This window comes from Struthio camelus, chromosome 8 (genome assembly GCF_040807025.1).
Source record: "Struthio camelus isolate bStrCam1 chromosome 8, bStrCam1.hap1, whole genome shotgun sequence".
NCBI classification, from domain to species: Eukaryota; Metazoa; Chordata; class Aves; order Struthioniformes; family Struthionidae; genus Struthio; species Struthio camelus.
Window position 1 is genome coordinate 3,647,515 of NC_090949.1, and position 20,337 is coordinate 3,667,851.

A 20,337-nucleotide genomic window follows, 5' to 3' on the forward strand; every position below is an offset into this window, starting at 1 on the left:
CATAACCATCATGCACTTCCTTGTAATTTGCCATCCACTGACCATACATTTTTCTGGTAGGGTCTGTGTAAGTATGCTATTGTAAGTATTCCCCAGTTGTGAACAAGAAGCCATAAAGAAAGCATCTGACACCATCCGTATCACAAGCCTAGCTGGCTTCCTTGCAGGAGAAAAAAAAAAATACACAGAAGGAAAGGAAATGGTTTTCTCCCTCCATACATCACTGTCCTTAGAGGTTGGTAGATTTGAAAAAAACACTTGATGAACACCTTTATAAATCCCAAGAGATCAGGCATCCTGCTCCAGCACAGCAGCACTGACAAGCTGCAGATAAGCAAACGTCATCTTGGAAGACCAGAATTTTTCAAAAGGTGAAATAGAGGACTTCGGCTAATGAATACTTCTCAGGGGATGTATCTGTATCTTCAACTGAAAAAGAGTTCACTTCCTTCATTACATTTCCAGTGTAAACTGAACTTGTTTTATACCCCTACACATAGTCTGTACCGACAACTGCAAAGAGCTCTCCTGGAAGGGCTGCCAATCCAAAACCTCTATTAGAGCAGTGCATACAATACTTAATACTTAAAAAAAAAAAACAAAAACAAAAACCAAAAGATGACTGTTAATTAAATTCTGTTGCAGCAATAGAGATGTTAAGGTATCAGAGAAAGATTATTTCTGTGCTTTGTTTCACAATGAGGAATGAAGGAAGCATCAAATGTCCTACAAGAAGCTAGTTCCCAGATTTGCATGGTATACTGTCTCGAATAACAGGTTTGGATAAGTCAGAATACACCTAGAAGTTCTAATTTCTAACCGTCACGGTTCCACGCCTCCAAACCTCCTCTTAGAAATGATTCAAAAAGGCTTGCACTTCCCCTGAGAAAGCAACTGATAAGCAAGAACAAGAAATCTAATTTCAAATCACAGAAATAAGATGCATGACATACTTTGTCTTTTAATCACTTTTTTCTGTTTGATTTAATGCCCTAATTTTTCATCTATCTTTCATCAAGTTCGAACTTAAAATTCACTGGAATAAACACTCTTCCTACTACGCATGATCTGAATATTCTATAAAATTACAAAACATTAATTAGCACTTATTCAACTGAATTCACGATAAATGATCCAAAAGAGAGAGAAACGAGAAAGACGCTGCCAGTCGAATGAAAAAACCTTTGTTTGTCCTGCTTCCGTACTGATCTGTTGATGGTCTCACCTAGGGGACATTATCAAAAGAAACCTCCAAGAAAATAACGTCTTGTGAAGCACGGCAGTGGGGAGAGAGACTGACAAACACAAGGACACTCCGTAATTTTCTCGAGTCACCGGGAACTCTAGAGAGGCTGCTCAGGCAATTCCTGACCCTTCTGCCAAACAACTGCATTTCCTGTGCGAGAGGCTAACAGCGCTATAACTACGATTGAGCCTGCTGTGAATGGTAATTAGCAGCTGCTGGGTCATTCTAACAGATGGATACGTACAGATTCAGCTCTTCTTTGTTCAAAGGACATTGAGTTTTGCATCTAAGAACACTGCTGAGAGTTTAACTGTGTTTTATTTCCTGTTCTAAAAAAGGGTGGAATGGGCTACAATGATAACAGACTTCCACTAGTAACTTTAAACCACGTAGCTTGGAAAAGATTAACTCATCATCTAAGACAGGTCCAAACAACAGCTTAGAAAGAACCAAGCGCTATCTGAACCGTTTTCTCTTCTTTAGGGTTGAACAACTTGCATTTAATTTATTTTCTACACATGAAATGGCAAAAAAGCAATAATATTTCAATTATTTCCTTTTTTGCTTTGTGTTTAAAGAACTGAGCTCTGTATGACAAGTTTATCCTTGCCCACTATTACAATGGCTATCCACATCGGTAAGTGAATTAATATTCAAATGATCTTTTACACAGATCATTTCTGATCTCATAGAATAAGATGCTGATTTCTCTGTCACCTTTTTTCAGAGAAAAGAAACATTCAGGCAACAAAGCACTCGGTTATGCCCAGGAGGCAATTTTCCTCTTGTCCATCTAAGCAGTCTCTTCCCTGGAAGTATTCCAGATGTACACAGTTGCAGAAGCATATTCATGCTGAAGGTCGTATTGTGTTCAGTCCCAGTTTCTCCTCCTTGTCTGGGATGTATCTCAGCGTTACTATTGCTTTGGCTGAGTCAAGTCACATTTATCGTCCTCTAGGCAATTTCTTTTCAACCTTGATTTCAAGCTACAAATTGGCTGATAAACGTCCACATAATTCCCTAATGTAGATAGCAAGCTCGCAACCTGCCAGGCTAATAAGTTCTACTTTCTCCCGCTGTGCATTTAACATAGACAGTACTCTTTCCAAGCGTAGGCTTGGCAAAAGATCGCTTAGGAGACTTATTACAACAATGACCCCCAAAGTCAACCTTATACTTCAGTTTTTATGGGGGCAGGTAGAACACGTATGTATGCTGATTTCCTGCACCCGGTGTGGCTTAGGTTTTTCTAGCACTTAGCTGCTTGCACAAATTATTCTCAATTATTCAAAAGTGTACAACTACTTGTAATCAGAAGCTAAAAGTTTTCCACTTGTGATGGTGATACCAGATAGCATGGTGGGTTCCCATAACCTGTTTATTTGCTGAACATTTTTAAGGCTTTAATGGCTACGGATAGAACAGTAACTACAGCAAGTATGATTTATTATGTCTGTACATCGAGACAGAGAAATCCATCAGAGTAATAAGCTGACCTGCATGTTATTCATCAATAACCTCAACACACAGCAGCTGGTACTTCATTGCCTCAGATGACTCCTAATTTTTATATATATATATATATATATACATATATATATATACACACATATATATACACATATATACACACACACATATACATATATATACACACACACACATATATATATATACACACACACATATATATTAAAAAAAATGCGCTCAGTTGTGAGACTTCTTGTTAATCTACTGTTACTATGCTCCAGAGGCTGAGATCACCGAAATCAAACTTCTCTACTAATCCCTGGCATAAACAACAAGAGCTATAAAAGTTTCTACAAACTATACAGCTGTGTTGTAGAGGCAAAAGATAGCTGCAATCCTCAAAAAAGTATTTCATTGTCTACTCTTACTTACTCAAACCAGAGAACAGGCAAAATCAAGACAATCCATAAAATTACATTTAGCAACATCCACGTTTCCGGGATCAGAGTTGGAATGGCGCATTCCTCAAAACCCCAAAGGGTCAATATTACTTATGTGGGTGAAAAACATCAAGAACATTTTATAGCCATCAAAACAAGAAACTCAATATTCAACCTGATAAATATGCAGATAAGAAACTAACATTTTGCATATGAAACTAATGACCTGGAAAGAAAAAGTTTACATGATCATGGAATTTTCCTCATCACTGACAAATATATCACTGAAAAGACGTGTCTAGCAGTGTTTCACACCCTCGGGTCAAGCCTCACACTGCCACAGTATGCTTGTTCAGGCTTTTGATAAAGTTAATGAAGCATCTGAAAAAAAATAAAGAACGCCCTTACAAATTCTTTCGTGTTTCCACAGAAGATCTATTTGTTAAGAGAGAAGACATGCGTAACTCATGCTACATAGACAGCGTGTAACAACATCCAAAAGAGATTTTATATTTAAAAGTTAGTCATAACACTGAATCCACGATAATACAAATCCTAGAAGGCTCCTATAGCTTGTACTCCCTGTAATTTATAAAACTGCGTTCAGTGACCTTTCCAACTACTCTGAGCAGTATACTGCCATGCCACAATTAGGCACAATTTGTAGAAGGGATCTTCACCCAATTGTGCTCAGTGTTAGCGTGCAACACTTAGTGACTTAGGATAATAAGTTCTGATTAGCACGGAATGTGCAACTGGGGGGAAAAAAAAAGTCAACTCTCATTCAAGTTTTCAATCTGTATTTGTATAGCTGTTGGCACAAAAATCAGATGAATACTCTCTTCCAGAAGTAGCATTAACAAACTGAAAACTTTCAAAACAAGGGTTTACTATAATCCTCTTAAGCACGTAAAGCAGATGCTTTTTTTTTTTTTTTTTTTTTTTTTTTTTTTTTTTTTTTTTAAAAAGAGCTACTAGCACTACTTCTCTCCCTTAACTCCCCCTCTAGAGAGAAAACAGGGACAAAAGTAGTGTTTATTCTCTTACGATCTAAAAATCAAACATATGTAGCTGTCCCTGCAATAATAAAGGGCTTCAACCTGAATTGAATTCGACTCCCTGGATTACCTGCAACTACGCAAAGCATGAATCCATCCCAGTCTATTAAGACGACGTCGAATTTCCTTCTTCGGAACGTTAATGTAACAATCCTTTTAAGCTTTTTCTTCTTAAATACAGCCACCCTTTACTCTTTTGCTGCCAAATATATGTAATTCTTTTGAATTCTAGATCCTACCAAAAGGTAAGGGCTGTGCATGACACGGGTAATCACACATCAGCGTACCTCCAGAAACGTGACGGAACTGATTTGGTTCAAGCAAACTAACATAAGGAGAAGTCATACTGCACACAACCGTCCTACTGCCATTCAGCCTCTGCCTATGGCTATTTCAAAAGCTGGAGGTAGATTACACGCTCCAGAGGAAAACCGGAATACTACTGCAGAAATCCGAATTCAGTTGTAGCTTAGCGTTTCCCACATATTAATTATATTCTAAGCACCTTTCATCCAAAATGAACAACAACACTTCTCAGTCTCTCAAATAACCCTGTCAAAACCATCCAAGAGGGTTATCTCAGGCATGCTTTAAAGCTGTTAGCAATACCAGCACCAGCCAAAACGTAATTCCTAACTATTTGATATAATCATTCTCACATATATAAATGATCTGAAACTAAATATTCTGCTGAGGCAGCAGTAAACTTCTTTAGCTTTACTGTAAAAACCTGCCAGGAGTAATTTGGTCACTGTGTTAAATCTCCCAGCTGGTCTACAGACATTAGGGAGAAAATCTAAATCTAAATCCCAGGAAGAGATGGGTGGGGGAGAGCGCTTCTCTTGTTGCTTTAGACACCCTTGAATGATTGTGTTGATGGAAAAATCCTGTAGAATTTGAAATAAAAATGTAAGTTTTCCAAAGATTTAAAGAGTTTAGGTTTTTTCTTCCCCCCCCCCCGCCCCTTTTAGCCTTGTCAGAAATTTCGCAGTTAGAACTCTGCTGCAGCCGTCTAAAGGGTAATTCAACCAGCTCAGTGGAGAAACGCCTCTCTGCTTTTTTTGTAACAGGTTCTACCTAAGTCATTGCATATCTACTTATTGCATCTCAGTAAACCGATACGCCCTTCCTATACAGAGGAACTACAGTTTCCCTTCAGTAAGTATTACAACCTCATTGTTGACCCTTCTTTGATCTGGAGCACCTTAATCAAAGCAATACCATTGAATTCTTTTTTTCCGTAATTCTAAGTTTCCCATCAACTAACAAAGTCCTAGAATTAGAGCGGTGAAGTCAATGAATTTACCCATTGTGCTCTGAACACGACCTGGTATCATCAGCAAGCAGAAAACCCGAGTTGAGCCACCTACAAGCAGTTTATCAAAACAGCCAAAAGCTAGATATATGGGACAGAGTAATTTTCTTTCTAAAACGTTTTGCAATTCTACCTCACAGGGCTGAGGCTAGGGACCAAAAGTTCCACTTCCCACTTGACCAAGGTAAATGGAGAGAAGTCTGCAGGACATTCACATTTTCAAAGGATTAGCTCTAAGGCAAATTACGGCACTTTTACCTACTTTTTGAACTTTGTTCCCGGTACGAAGCAGCAGCACTGATCTACACGTTGCTCCGTCTCGCCCATGGCGTCTTTTTCAATCCTGACATATTTTGAAAGCTCTTGTCTTTACAAAATGTAGCCCTTTGTAAAATCCTGATTAGTTCTTAGCTTGAATGATACAATAAAACAAGCTGAGTTTCATAAGCTAAACTTCCACTAAGTGTCAAAAAGGAAGAGTAACAAAAATACTGTAAAAATAAAACAACTGCTAGCAATGATATATTCATTCATCTGAGCATCCCACAAAAATTAACTGGAAATGCTTTTGCTTCTGATTTGCTTTTCTTCATTTGCCTTTTACAGCTTCTCCTCAAATCACCTTCCTCATTTAGGTATCAAAGGAGCTAGCTGTCCCACCATTCATTTGAGCCTACATTCTGTTCACAGCTCGCTGCTCACATCCAGACTTTATTTAACGGACCTCATGCTCGTTCTCACCGAAAAACTAAGTAGTAGTACTATTCTGTTATAAAGAGATATAAAATAATCCAGAAGAACACAGTGACTTTTACCATATATTTACACACACGATTGCATCACTATAGTTTTACTGAAAAAACAAACAAACAAAAACATATAGGCTAGCTTTAAATTTTCCTCAAAGTGAGGCTTCACTACGAGTATTCGGAACTGATGCTTTCGAGAACAAATGAGCGTGCGTGTGAACAAACCAGAGGAAAGTCCATCTGTGGCCATCTTTGTGCTCTACACTTCAGGAGACGCTAGTAACGAAGATATCTTAGGTTTCATTCTGTTGTACAGCTGAGTTAAATTGGTACATAAGGGGGTCCCCGCTAAGGGGACCAAACTGTTTCATAGAGGCAAACAGCACTTAACTAACTTGTTTGGTGTCTCCTGCTGCTATTTTAAAAGAAGACAGACTATGTTACATTCTACCAGTCTCCAAGCTGGTTTTTTTTTCCTTAAATAAGCTTAAAAACAAAGTTGTTTTGAGAGAGAGTTCACAAGAAAAAGAAAATAAAAAACACAGAGTAAGTTTAACACAGTTCCCTTATTACCTTGCACTGTAAGGAAGACGGATGCTGTGGTAGTTCCACCCTCATTAGACGCAATACAGTTGTACTTGCCAGCATCGGTGAGCTTTACAGCTTTCACTTCCAAAGATAGGTTGCTCATCATCCTTATTCGCAGGGGTTCCTGTAGTCTCACATCCCTGCCATTTCTCTGCCAGGTGAGATTATAACGCACTGTGCTTAAAGTTAGGCAAGTCAAGATGGCTTCTTCACCAGGAACAACTGTGATGTTATTAGGAACCTGAATCACGGGGGGAGGCTCTGTGTAGAAAGAACAAAATACCTTTGGCCTGTTTGTAGATTCTTGATACAATAACTTCCAAGTCCACTATAGAAACAGTAGTAAAAATCTGTAAAATTGGTTTAATACTTAGTTTCGTTTCGCATCAATGAAGCCATGAAATACAGAATCCAGACCAGCTTGGCGCTAAGCTACCTCACAAGAAGCTTATATAATAAGAATACACCTGATTTATATGGAAGAACCATCGTATCACGTATGTAGGATAACATGGATGTTTCATCCTACGTACGTAGGATGAAGTATCACTTCATGTATGAGAGATGATATAGTGCAGGACTGTTGGGAAGAAGCGCCGTTTGAGTTAATCCTTCAGTTGATCCAACAATCAGCTATAATCTTGCACTGGGAGAGAGTCAATATGAGACCCAAGCACCACCTACAACAGAATGAGCAGACAGGACCACCACTTGGTCTTGGAGTCTGATCTTTGACTGAGATGCTCCACACGGTGGAATCTGAGCTACACTCTAATTTACAGGTTTGCATGTGAAAAAAGGTGTTACTAAAGGTGTTTAGTTTCCACTGAAATCTTAGATAATTTCAATGTCTTTTTCTTCATATTGGTAGATATGCTGCAGCTCCTACTATTTGTTATCGTTTGCTTTCTGCTCTATTCCTCTGTATACTTCTGTCGCACTCTGAGAAGAATGCGGCTGCCAATAATTTTGTTCTGGAATTCAACTCTGAAAACACAAGTGCTTAAAATAGGAGCATTCATCTCGATCCTTCTTATCACTGAATAAAGGAGGCAACATGTAAACGTTAACGAGAAAGGAAACAAATCATGATACATGACATGCTATGCACTCCCATTAAAAATATATATATATTCCATTTGTTTTCCCAGTCAGAACGGTTCTTGAATAGGGAAAGATCGGCAATGAATAACAGCTCAAGTGGGATGCTTTAGGAGAAAGAAGACAGCTGTAAGAGCAAGAACAAATCTTCATCAGTACACATCAAAATCAATCATCCTAAGCAAAGCATGCATAACCGGGGGGGAGCGGGGGGGGGGGGGGGGGGGGCAAAAAAAAAAAAAAAAAACCCTATTTATTAAGGGTGCAAGTTGCTCCTGACCTCACAGCCAGCCATAACTCTTCCTCATTTAAGTCTCACGTGGGGTCACAAAAGAGGTTCACAAGCTTTATGTTAGCTCTCTGCATAGCAATGAGGCTCCCACACATTCTGCATAGCTGGGTGCGCAGCTCTGCTTCCCAGTAAACACAGTCCCTAACAGCAATTGCTCCTACACCCAAAACAGTGTATTTTAACACTTGCAGAGGAGAGTCAACAAAAGCCAGACTTGCTTACTGAGAATGGAGTTTCTCCCAAACAACCCATGCCCCAAAGTGGTATGAAGGCATAAATCACCTAGTGCCTTCCAAGTGCATATCTCATAAATACAAAGAAACATAGAAAACTAAGAACAGAGAGAGAGAGAAATGAAGGCCAGGAGAGGACTAAAATCCCCTCATCTTTTGGCTGCCAGTCCAGTGCTACGCTTCTTTTAGACCACACCAGCCTCCTGGCACAATAACGCGCGTACACGTAGCAATCCTCTGTTCAAATCCTAAACTCAATTCCCCACGTTCTGAGCTGTTCTTTTACTGGCACTTTAGTTAAGGTGCCGGTACAAGCTAACAAGCCATTTTAAAGGTTTAATACTGGTAAGAAAAAGTCATACTCAAGTATTTGCTTTTTCTGAGGATGAAAAATGTTGACGCACTTCCAATACCCTTCAGATAGCAGCTGACAAAACGGATAATCTGAGATACACCGCCTGTGAGCCGGGCAAACTAAGAATACTTGAAAAGACTGTTCACTTGGCTTAGAGCAAAAACAAACAAACAAAAACAAAAATAATAATTTTCTTCCAGACATTTGTACACAAGGATTTCAAAGCATCCCCCCTCGCACTAATTTGCTGCCTGGCTCAAACAGAACTAATTGCACGTGTTTACATAGCATGCCAGTCTCGGTGGATCCCACAGCACTTTCTGAATGAGACAATGCAGGAATGTCTACACGCAGCCCCAGCTCCCAAGTGCTGCGAGTCAAAAAGCTTTAAGATTCTTTCACTTCTCTGCATAAGAAGAAAGACCTTGGCTTGTAACCTCCATACTGAGCATCTTTACGCAAGCAGTTTCCGAGACGGAACGAAGCAGCTGTTTGTGCTCCAAAACACTAGCCAACAGTGTCTGAAACAAGAAAACGGGAATACTGTGGGCAACTGAAGGATTCTGGAAGGCAAAAGATAAAGTAGTACTCAACTAGGACTTATAATATAATATTAATGTTACCATTTTATTCTACTAGAGTACTTTTGAGTGACTAGAAGGATGTTCCTCTTCTCAAACGTACCACTTGCTGTAACAGGGCTGTTTCTCTACCAACTTGGCCTTGCGTGGAATCAGTGATTTCAGACCCGTTTCTTTGGATACGCTTAGAGTGCGGTGAGAGGAACGCCTCTGTCTGAGAAAGAGGCAGCAAAGGGGCATATAATCACCGTCTTAACTACTGAACGGGTAGTTTAAGAGATCACAGAGCCTGAGTCTTCTCAGAGCACAGAGAAAAAGGACAAGAGGCCATGGACATAATACGCAGCAAGGGAAATTCTGGCTAGACATCAGGCAAAATATTTTCCTAGTGAGGGTAGTTAAAGACTAAACAACCTGCCTACAGAGCTGGTGAAATCTCTATCCTTGGAAACATTCAAATTTTGATTGGACACGGCCCTGAGAAACCTGACCGAGCTTTAAGTTAGCTCAACTTCAAGCACTGACTTGGACTACCTAACTTCCAAACACCCGTCCAACCTGAACTGTTTTATGATTCTACAATTCGTCAGTCAGGTTAGCTAACCTGAATGAGCGAACACAGGACACAAAAGACAGGACAACCCGTCCTGTCCATTTCAAGCAGTTATATGAAAACCTGAGGCTGAATTCAAAGAGCTGTTCTGAGCTCTGCCATCCCTGCTGCCAGTATAACCTGAGTTAACTTGAATTGGCTAAGCCGAGTCAGCTAAGACAATCATTCTTTTTTCCTTAAATCACATCTTTACATCCTAACCCAGGCCAAACAGCCAACAGGGCAGAGTACATGTTTTGGATGACAGGCAAAAGAGGTGCAAGAGGAATGGCACTACACTGAAAAGGCCCCAGGCAGGAATCGTGCAAGAGCAGCGAGCAGCAAGGTAGACACGGAATCGCAACCTGCCCAAAGCCCGCTTTCCTGTATTTCTCAGGGGCACGCGACTCCAACAATTTTCCTTATTCAAGGTTAGTAACTTCCATTCCTACCTGACAGATATCTGATCAACTCAAACAGAAGGCTAGCTATAATGGATTTTTGTTTCCAAGAGAAATGATTTTCTGCTTTCCCTCAGACTGCATTGCAATTTTCAACAATTAAGTCAAAAAATTTGCTAGAGTATGGATAGGGTTTTTCACCCACCCCCAAATACGTATAAATAAACTTTACTCCTTCATCAATTTTTCATATGTGTATTTTTTGCAGTGGTTTTGTGAACTTTATAAACACAGACTGACCACTGCTTAACTGCAAGGTAATTACTAAACGGACACACACTCTCCGGACCGAACAGTTAGCAAGAGACATGCTGATTCAGCACAATTACTGGGGTTTTCTTGTTTAATTCATTCTCTTCACTGGCTGAACACTCACTGATCTCCTGCAGAAGACCTCTACCGTATGCTGAAGCGATTCAAGACGATGGCTATTCTTACGTTTTCTCCGTGTTTGGAATGTGTCTTGCTTTACAGTTATTTAAGCTGAATTCCTCTGATGAGGCAAAAGGATTCACTCTGCAAAGTAAAGCCTCTTGTTTTGGTTTGGGAAACATTCTGGGTCATCTGCAACAAAAACCCTTAACTTCATATTCTGCATGCAATAATCAGTGTTTGTACGTCCCAGCTATCACCTAACAATATCCTATCCCAGATTTCTATGAGCAAAGCTCTGACTTGGATGCCATTACTCACTTTTCACAAACGATCCTCTCTCATCACACTTAACTTTTAGCAATGAGGTTATTGCCCTGAATCTAAACAGATCATTAACTTATGTGAGGAAAATTCCCTCTCCTTCGTCAGTATGCAACTGCTTTATGCATTGAAACTTACTTATTATCGAGCACCCTGTAGAGGTGTATAAACAGCATAACACATGAGGCACACCACTTCTTACAAATTGGATGACTGGTTTTCTACTAGCTGTGCTTTAAAATTGAGATTTGAGGCAGAAAGGAACATTTTAAATCAAAGAAAATGATTAAAATCATCTATTGAAACATACAGTTTAAGTGTAAGCCAAGACAGAATCAGATTCAGTTTTACATGGTAGAAGTAACTAGCCTTCAGTCACATCTTTAGGCTAGCAAGAAAACACATCTCATTATTCAAAAGTATCCTTCTGTTTAAGCTGATTTATTCTCTGTTCAAGTTCACCTCCTTTGTCCTAGTTATTCACTCTTCAAAATTGGAAATAATAGTCAAGAAAAGAGATTTCTAACAACTTACTAAATCTGTCTAAAAGAGCATGAAAATTTTAAATGCAAGCGTTTTAATTCCTCACTGATACATACCTACAAACAAGCAAGCAAATCTATAATCGCTGAGATAAAAATAAGAATTGAACGCAGATTTCAATTTCTGCTTTTGTAGGCCATATCTATTCTGCAAGTCCAATTTCAGTGGGAGCAGATTAAAACAAACCTGGTGACAATATTTTAAACAGATGTACTGAGAAAATATTAGCACACTTTCGTGTTTTATGCAGTATATGAGTGAGAAAAATAAAAAAAAAAACATACTAACTGAAAAATATGTTTAGAACTGGAAATATCTTTTATTGGCTTTTGACTGGCCTCTGCGTCGTTACTCTCCGCTAAATACTCCAACACAATACGTCGCAACACTCCAGGCCCAGAAGGATTAACTAGTGCTTACCTGATACATCCAGAAATGTCTGCGCATGCCCAGTTCCTGCACTGCTAGTTGCACTACACTCATAAAAGCCTTCATCAGACAAGGAGACTTTGTCGATTTCCCAGCTCATACTGGATGATTCTCTGGAGAAGGGAAGAAGCAGACATTATCAGGTTTCACGTAAGCATTAAGAAACATAAGTTCTTGCAGAAGGTATCAATTAAACATCCACAAACACACCACTAACAGATGTCAACAGTAGCCACACAGTAACTAAGACTGCTGTGTCTGCAGTCTTTCACTCAGCTGCTCATACTCCGCTGTTACTTTATTATTTTGGAAGATAATTTCCTTAATTTTCTTCTTTCCTCACCTGTTTCTATGCAAAGCCAGGTACCAAACTCTTGGTCCTTACTAGAAAAGGTAGGACGGCTCATCCTCCCAGCATGAGCTTCTCCAACTCCTAGGCACGCAGAGGGGCTACACGCAAAGGACACCTTGTCCTTTACCGGATACAGTCTAGTTTCCCTTCCTCTATATGCAAATCAGGTCCATACAATGGAGAGGGTAGCTTCTTCCATCCCCCCTACAAAATGGCCTTTGCTTCCAGACTACGTTCAGGGAGTTGTCTTTTACTTGTTATATCGCAGGGACTACCTCCGTCCCAAACATTTACAAGGCGGCAAGGTATGAAGTATCTACACGAAGACAGCTCTTTGACTTCCGCTCTCCTTGCTGCACCTCTTAAGCTATGACCAGCAGTAACTACAGTCATTGAATATTCTGCATGTTGGTTATTTGTGTGTGGCTACCCAGACAAACAGCGCAACAAACGTAAAGAAAAAATGGATGTATTCAAGAACAAAAATGGAGGGTGTGGTACAGAAGAAGCTGCAGATGTGACGAAAATAATACAACAGGAGTCTAGGGAAATACCTGGCATTTGCCTATACATCACAGCAGGGGCAAGCCAATAGTTAATAGTACCATATATCTGTCACATGAAATGTTAAAAACAAGAAAAGAACGAAAATATAACTGCACTGACTGGTGGTGTCACGTGCTTAAAGAACTCACATAGCTTCTTAAGTTTCAGAACTACATCTTGTACCAGATATGGTGCAACAGATGCACAGATGATGAAATACATGAGCAAACCAGTGGTTCTTCTACAGCGTCCCGGCACTCCCAGTGGTCTGTTGCTATGGTATACAAACAAAACCGATGAACCACTAACATGACCATCTTATCCATGATAACGTGGAAATTGTTTGCCAAAACTATGGGACAGCAGTGAATCAGTGATGCCTTTTCTTCCCTTTTTTTCTTGTCTGAATAAAGCCATTTATCAATCCTTAAAGGACATAGAAAGAGGAGGAGAAATAAACTTGGAATATATGGGCAAGTTCAATGCTGTAGCATCACGAGACAGATGACCCACTCTGTGGATTATACTGTAAATGAAAACAGTATATCGTGACCTTAAATGGCTCCCTACTTATTCTTACTTCACATTTATTAGAGCTAATCTAATATATCATATGTTAAATCCAAGGCATTTAACAGTGCAATGCTGGCAAATGAAAATGTCAGTAACTGCCAACACCAAACAGAATAAAATAGTATTTCTTCCAAGTAAGGAGTGAAAGACTTTCTTCTTCATGAAAAGTATGTTAAAAGTCAAGTTAAGCAAGTCTATTCTTCTTCATTCCTGACTTTTCCTATGTAACAGATGTGCAACATGAAAGCCTCGAGAATGAATGTGTAAAAAGAAACGCGTCTAGAGTGGAAAACTTTGGCCGACATAGGCCGGTGATGATCTATTAAAAAAAGCCAACAAAAACAATGGCAGCAACAAACAATACCCGCCGCAAGGCATCTGCTGCACGTTTTGGCATTGACCCTAAGAAGTGGTAACCACACACAACTCCTTGCAACGCGTGTTGTTGTGATAACTCGGCCCCTTTCAGCACCAAGTCATTTATTTACCCAAATCATCTATTTCACTTGATCCAATTTCAAAATATATGGTATTTGCTGATCAAGCTGCATATCTAGTCGGATCAGAAAATACGGGCACAATCCCTCAGCCAAACTGCAAAATCTGAAGACCTAATTACATTCTGGCTTTTAGTAAGGGTAGAAACATGGGTAGGGAGCACAGTGATATTCACGATTTATCTAACGCCAGCTGTTTATCATTGCAAAATGCCACTCCGCATCACAGCCTCACTCTGGAAGTCATCAGCAGCAGGCCGTGTCTTGCACGAACTAACTAACACCAACCAAGCTTTCTCCCCTCATACTGCATTAGTTAACACACAGTTACGAGGGATATATTCTGCACAGTTTAGCGTGGTTTAGCAAGTCCGGGACCAGACGTGGCTAATAATCACAAACATCAGCAGATTCAGAACGACTGGTCTTTTTATTAAGCGGGTTGCATGTCTTCTCAGACTTTCACACATTTTGCTGTTTAGGTCCTTTGTGAGGTTGGCAGGGTCTGCCACGTATAATACAGGACAGATTTTTAAAGACACACTAGTGCTCAGTTCCCAAACGCTTTCCACTGGAACGAGGTGTTTAATTACTGTTCTCACAAATCTAGAAAAACAAAGCTGTTACAATTTTAGAGAAAGTCTTTTTTTAGGAATACTATGCATTTAATATTGGGAATTATTAGAGCTAACAGCACCTCTGGAATAAACATACATTTTTCCCCCCCCAAAGTTTGTTCGCTTCAAAAACTTTTAGCCTACATTCATTCTAGTGGTACTTTCACACAGGCATCTGTCAAGCTACAGCTTTGATATTCAACTTGTAAGCTATAAACCATTTACTTCTTGAAATAAAATATTTGAGCAAACATGACATTCTGTCACCAAAACAAAACTCACTCAAGGCAGAGCAATAATACAGCTCAAAATTTGAGTTAAACTAGTAAACCGGACAAATCCTGTGTAGAACTTCACTACTAATAAAAAGCTGCCTAAATAAGTCAAATTAGCCCCTATTTAACTGTGGATCTAGATCAATAATACTTGGCTTGGGATATATCTCATTAAATTAACGTGGATGACCTGTTATTCATCTGCTCTGTAATACATCACGAAAAAGGCATAAAAATGATGAAGGTACTGGATATGCAGAAAACAAGGAACACAAGTGTGTGGTTTGATAAATAAAGAACAGAAAAAATTATGCAGCTGCAAAAGTATGTGCCAGGCTTGACCAAATGTAAATGGCACCTCATAAAAAAGAAGAAGAAAAAAAAAAAGCTGTGGCATTTTACATTGCCAACAGTGTACAAGGGAGCTTCAAAGTTTATTTATTTTGCTGGTCATATACTTTCTACAGAATATTAGAACTTAGTCTTCAGTCATCTTCTGAGGTGCTTCAAGCATTACAAGACGCTAACATAGGCTGCTGAGGCTGGCTTCTGGTATATATTTCCTTTTTGTTTTCAAATATCAGAATTACAAAGGGGACTTGGTAAGTATTTTAACTGAATCTACAGATTTTAAACATAAACAAACAAATCTATAATAATTTCTTTTTTCCTATCCCATTTGACAAAGAAAGAGCACTCCATAAAGTAGAAATCTGAAGAGCATCACGGTATATTTAAATTTTCCTGTTTTCAGGGATCCTCTAAAGAGGTGAAGTTTCTAGCACAGCTGATAGGGCATACCTCTAGCGCTTCCATGAAAGGTAGGAAATTAATGGATATTACATAATTATTTACCTGTCTTTTGCAGGTGGGAGCAGAGAAGTTCAGGAGGAAAAAAAAAAAAGTTGACAGCTACTGATCTACTTCATAGAGCTTTTGAAGGAAAACATAAATGAAGAAGCATTTGCCTTCCAGAAATTAGCATAAACTGGGCCTAAATGTAAGTGCACACATTTGAAGGGGATTTTGGCCAGACCCGTATGACACTGTCTCCCATCACATCCTCCTAGGTAAGCTCAGGAAGTGTGGGCTAGATGAGTGGACAGTGAGGTGGCTTGAGAACGGTCTGGATGGCCGAGCTCAGAGGGTTGTGGTGAATGGCGCAGAGTCAAGTTGGAGGCCTGTAGCTAGCAGTGTCCCCCAGGGGTCAGTCCTGGGTCCAGTCTTGTTCAACGTATTCATCAATGACCTGGAGGAAGGGACAGAGTGCACCCTCAGCAAGTTTGCTGATGATACTAAACTGGGGGGAGTGGCTGACACACCAGAAGACTGTGCTGCCATTCAGAGGGACCTGGACAGGCTGGCGAGCTGGGCGGAGAGGAACCTCCTGAAGTTCAACAAAGGCAAGTGCAGGGTCCTGCACCTAGGAAGGAATAACCCCATGCACCAGCACAGGCTGGGGGTTGACCTGCTGGAAAGTAGCTCTGCTGAGAAGGACCTGGGAGTGCTGGTGGACAACAAGTTAAGCATGAGGCAGCAATGCGCCCTGGTGGCCAAGACGACCCATGGTATCCTGGGGTGCATGAGGCAGAGCGTTGCCAGCAGGTGGAGGGAAGTGATCCTGCCCCTCTACTCAGCCCTAGTGAGGCCTCACCTGGAGTACTGTGTCCAAGAGAGACATGGCACTCCTGGAGAGAGTCCAGCGGAGGGCTACCAAGATGATGAGGGGACTGGAGCATCTCTCCTATGAAGCAAGGCTGAGAGAGCTGGGCCTGTTCAGCCTGGAGAAGAGAAGACTGAGAGGCGATCTTATCAATGTGTCCAAGTATCTGAAGGGAGGGTGTCAAGAGGATGGGGCCAGAGTCTTCTCTGTGGTGCCCAGCGACAGGACAAGAGGCAATGGGCAGAAACTGAACCACAGGAAGTTCCACCTAAACCTGAGGAAAAACTTCTCCACTGTGAGGGTGACAGAGCACTGGAACAGGTTGCCCAGAGAGGTGGTGGAGTCTCCTTTGCTGGAGATATTCAAAACCCATCTGGATGTGACCCTGGGAAACATACTGTAGAGGACCCTGCTTGAGCAGGGAGGTCGGAGTAGATGATCTCCAGAGGTCCCTTCCAACCTAAACCATTCTGTGTGATTCTGTGTATGTTCTCATGAGTGTGCGCTCCCTCCTCCTCACATACACCATGAATCTCCCCACAAAATATAGCATCCCTAAAAAAAGGCACCAAGAATGACAGAACAGAAACAGAATATAAACAGTGCATAAATAAGAGACAGAAATTATAGAAGAAACAGGATTATAAACAGGAAACAAGATAGGATAGGAACAAAAATTACTACTTACTTGAAGAACTGATCCACTCCTAGTTTTATTCCATTTTTACTAAAACGCTGAGTAAAAGGTATAAGACTTTCTACATGGCAAGGAATGGACCCTGGCTGTAAGTAATATCCTGGAGTCTTGTTGGGCATTGTAACTTTTGGAGCATCTGAAGAAAGAAAATATTCCCCAAAAGATTACTAATAGCTACTAACATATACCCCACTCCATCTTTTCTCTTTATTAAAAGGAAATTCAACTTCTGATTAAATTATACTTAGTAGATAATAAAATTAACTTGTCCTTCACAACATACAGACAGAACCTTGGAAGGAAACAGCAGGAAATTCTTTTTCCGTGCTTGGGTGAGTTAAAACAAGATTAGACAGCAAATTTAAGTAATTCAGCTATGACAAACGTACATTCAATTAAAGTTGAAATCTCTTACCAGGAACAATACTAGAAAATGAAACACTTGAAACTCTCTGAAAAAGATAATCATCCTTGTCATAGCCTATTATTTTGACAAAAAAGGCTTCATCTGGTGGAATAAAGTCAGAAATATTCCACAGTCCATAGGGCCTTCTGTCAGGATAGTATTTCACTGGTAAAGTCTTCAGAAGTTCCCCTGTAATACTCAGAAGTTCCAGTCGGTCTACTCTAGCTGGAAGAAAGATCCCTGTGGTATTCAGCAGCACAAAGGTAGGAATCCCTAGAAAAACGGAAATATACATTTTAAGAAGTATCCACAGAAAAAAGGTAAAAAAGAAAGAGAGAGGAAGAGAGAAGGAAAGGTTAAACTCTATACACATGCATAGCCCACTATCCCATGAACACATTATTCAGTTTCAACCTTTTACTTGCCAAGTAGCAGGAGACTGAACTGTGCTAACCTGTGCTCGGCTTATTAGCTATTAGGAGACACAGCACTGATCTGGCTTTAATTTACTGATTTCCGACAGGTGTTTCTGAAATAGAAGCTTCTTTATGTTCTCCCTACCACACCCCATGGCCAAAGACTCTTTTTAAAGCCTCCAAAATTAACAGAAACAAATCTGCAACTTTGAGGCATTTTATAAATAAAAGTATCAGGACTTCATGCCACATACAAACTCAGCTAGCATGAAAAGAACGCTGCAGGATGATGAGACAAGGAAATTGACTGCTATCACACATTCAAGGGCCTAAGAGCAATCCAGTAATGGCCCAAGTTTTACCACAAAGCTCATTAGAGAGATCGTCATGAAGTTCTAATTGTTTTGGGGGGCCTCAGCAAACTCCCCAAACCAGCTATCATGCTGCGTGCAATATAGACTGGAAACAAACCTTGCACTGGTCTGCTGGACGTTTTTTTAAAGTCTAAGGTCGGCTGCCTCGAAAACCCGGCTCGAAAATCAATAGTGCTGAGACCTGTGATACGAACAGAGTGCCTTCCACTGCTGGATGTCTGAAAAAGCAACAGAATGAAAGACCATGGGCACAAGCAGCACATCAGGATTTGCAGTTTCTGAAATATCTGCCGAGTTCAGTAGACAGGCTTCAGCTTTCACTAAAAACAAGGCAGAAAGGAGGCACACGTCAACGTTTACAGACAAAGCCATTTTTAATAAGCCTTAGCTTTTAGATACTGAACCCTATAATTGTAGGGCCTGCAAAACGTACCAACTGAATTTGTCTCTGAGGTACATTACAACATAAATACACAAGATCAATAATTACTTGTCACAACTCTGTGACTGTAATGGGAGGACACGTCTGCAATTTAGGATGTCAACAATTACACAGTATATTACAAAATAGGAAGAGATATAGAAGTAAAGAGAAAAACAGTGTAAATGTTTTACTGATACTATTTATAGATATATAAAAGAATTTACTTCCAGTGCTGTAAAAATTTATTTTTTATTATTTATTATTATTTGTTTTTTATTTAATAAGCTTGCTTTTAAAATTAATACATAACTAATTTTAATCATGAGGCATAGGAAAGCATCACAGGCACTGCACACGCAGAAATAAGCGGCAAGTACAAAAACAAGCCTCAATTAATAACATATATTAAAAACCCTTTTTCACATATAGGGCTCAGTTGGAAAGCAGAGGATGCAGAAGCACCTCTTCCATTCTTTTCCCCTCCTCTATTGTCATCCTGGTTCAACCAGCAAAAAACTAAACTAAACTAAAACAAAATAAATATGGCCAGTCACCTTGTGAAACACCTTATGTTGTTTGAGGGCACAGTAACTCTTATGGAAGCCCTCAATTCTACCATTATTTTGTTTCACCTACTTTAAGTTACTTTCTATTACTCCATGCTGCAAAAGAAAACGATAACCGCTCCTTGCCAAGAGTGCACAAGGGACCAGAGGATTTTTGTCCTTACCTATTTCCACATCATTCAGGCATTAAGAAAACACAGCTGCATTGTGCTGAGCTTGAGGGTATGTCCTACACGCATTTAATAACAATAAATCCATCGATAATTTCAACCAGAACAACAGGATAAAATAAACATTAAAAAGGTGATGAAGAGTGATATCTGAAGCATACTATGCCAAGATCAAATCTGAAATTACTAGAGCCCACTCTGACTTTACGTTCAAGGAGGCAATGAAACCTACAAGACATGCAATACGGAAGAAATTCCGTATTAAAATCACATTATTCCACCGAGCTTTTGTCTGTTTAGAGAGTATTATCTGAACCACTCTAAAATATATTCTTTCTCCAATTCAGTAACTGCCTCTGATACAGCTGCAATAACTATTTTTAAACTAAGCAGTTGTTTTTCATAACCAACTGCCTAAGTCAGCCATTTAGACACTATGACAAATTGATGTCTGTCTTGTTTTAAACAACTTCTATTTGCTTCTATTTAGCTAGCCGTTCACCTCAGAAAAATCACCATAGCCTTTTTTTTTTTAATTACATAAACCAGCTGTTAACAATACAAATAAATATTTAAATGGGCCAAACAACTCCTGTTATCAAGCATTAATTG

General features: G+C 39.8%; 1 protein-coding gene across 7 annotated transcripts in view; it reads right to left on the reverse strand.

Moving 5' to 3' along the window:
* The window catches only part of HMCN1 (hemicentin 1), a 252,628-nt gene that overhangs the window by 124,137 nt on the left and 108,154 nt on the right, over positions 1-20,337 (reverse strand). For 6 of the 7 annotated variants that reach the window (XM_068953529.1, XM_068953530.1, XM_068953524.1 and 3 more), the window contains 5 exons: positions 18,663-18,783; positions 17,785-18,048; positions 17,361-17,505; positions 12,141-12,262; positions 6,852-7,127 (listed from right to left, as the gene is read on the reverse strand). In XM_068953529.1, the coding sequence (XP_068809630.1) occupies positions 6,852-7,127; positions 12,141-12,262; positions 17,361-17,505; positions 17,785-18,048; positions 18,663-18,783 (928 nt within the window). The remainder of the gene's footprint in view (positions 1-6,851; positions 7,128-12,140; positions 12,263-17,360; positions 17,506-17,784; positions 18,049-18,662; positions 18,784-20,337) is intronic. The other variant, XM_068953525.1, reaches the window with a different exon arrangement.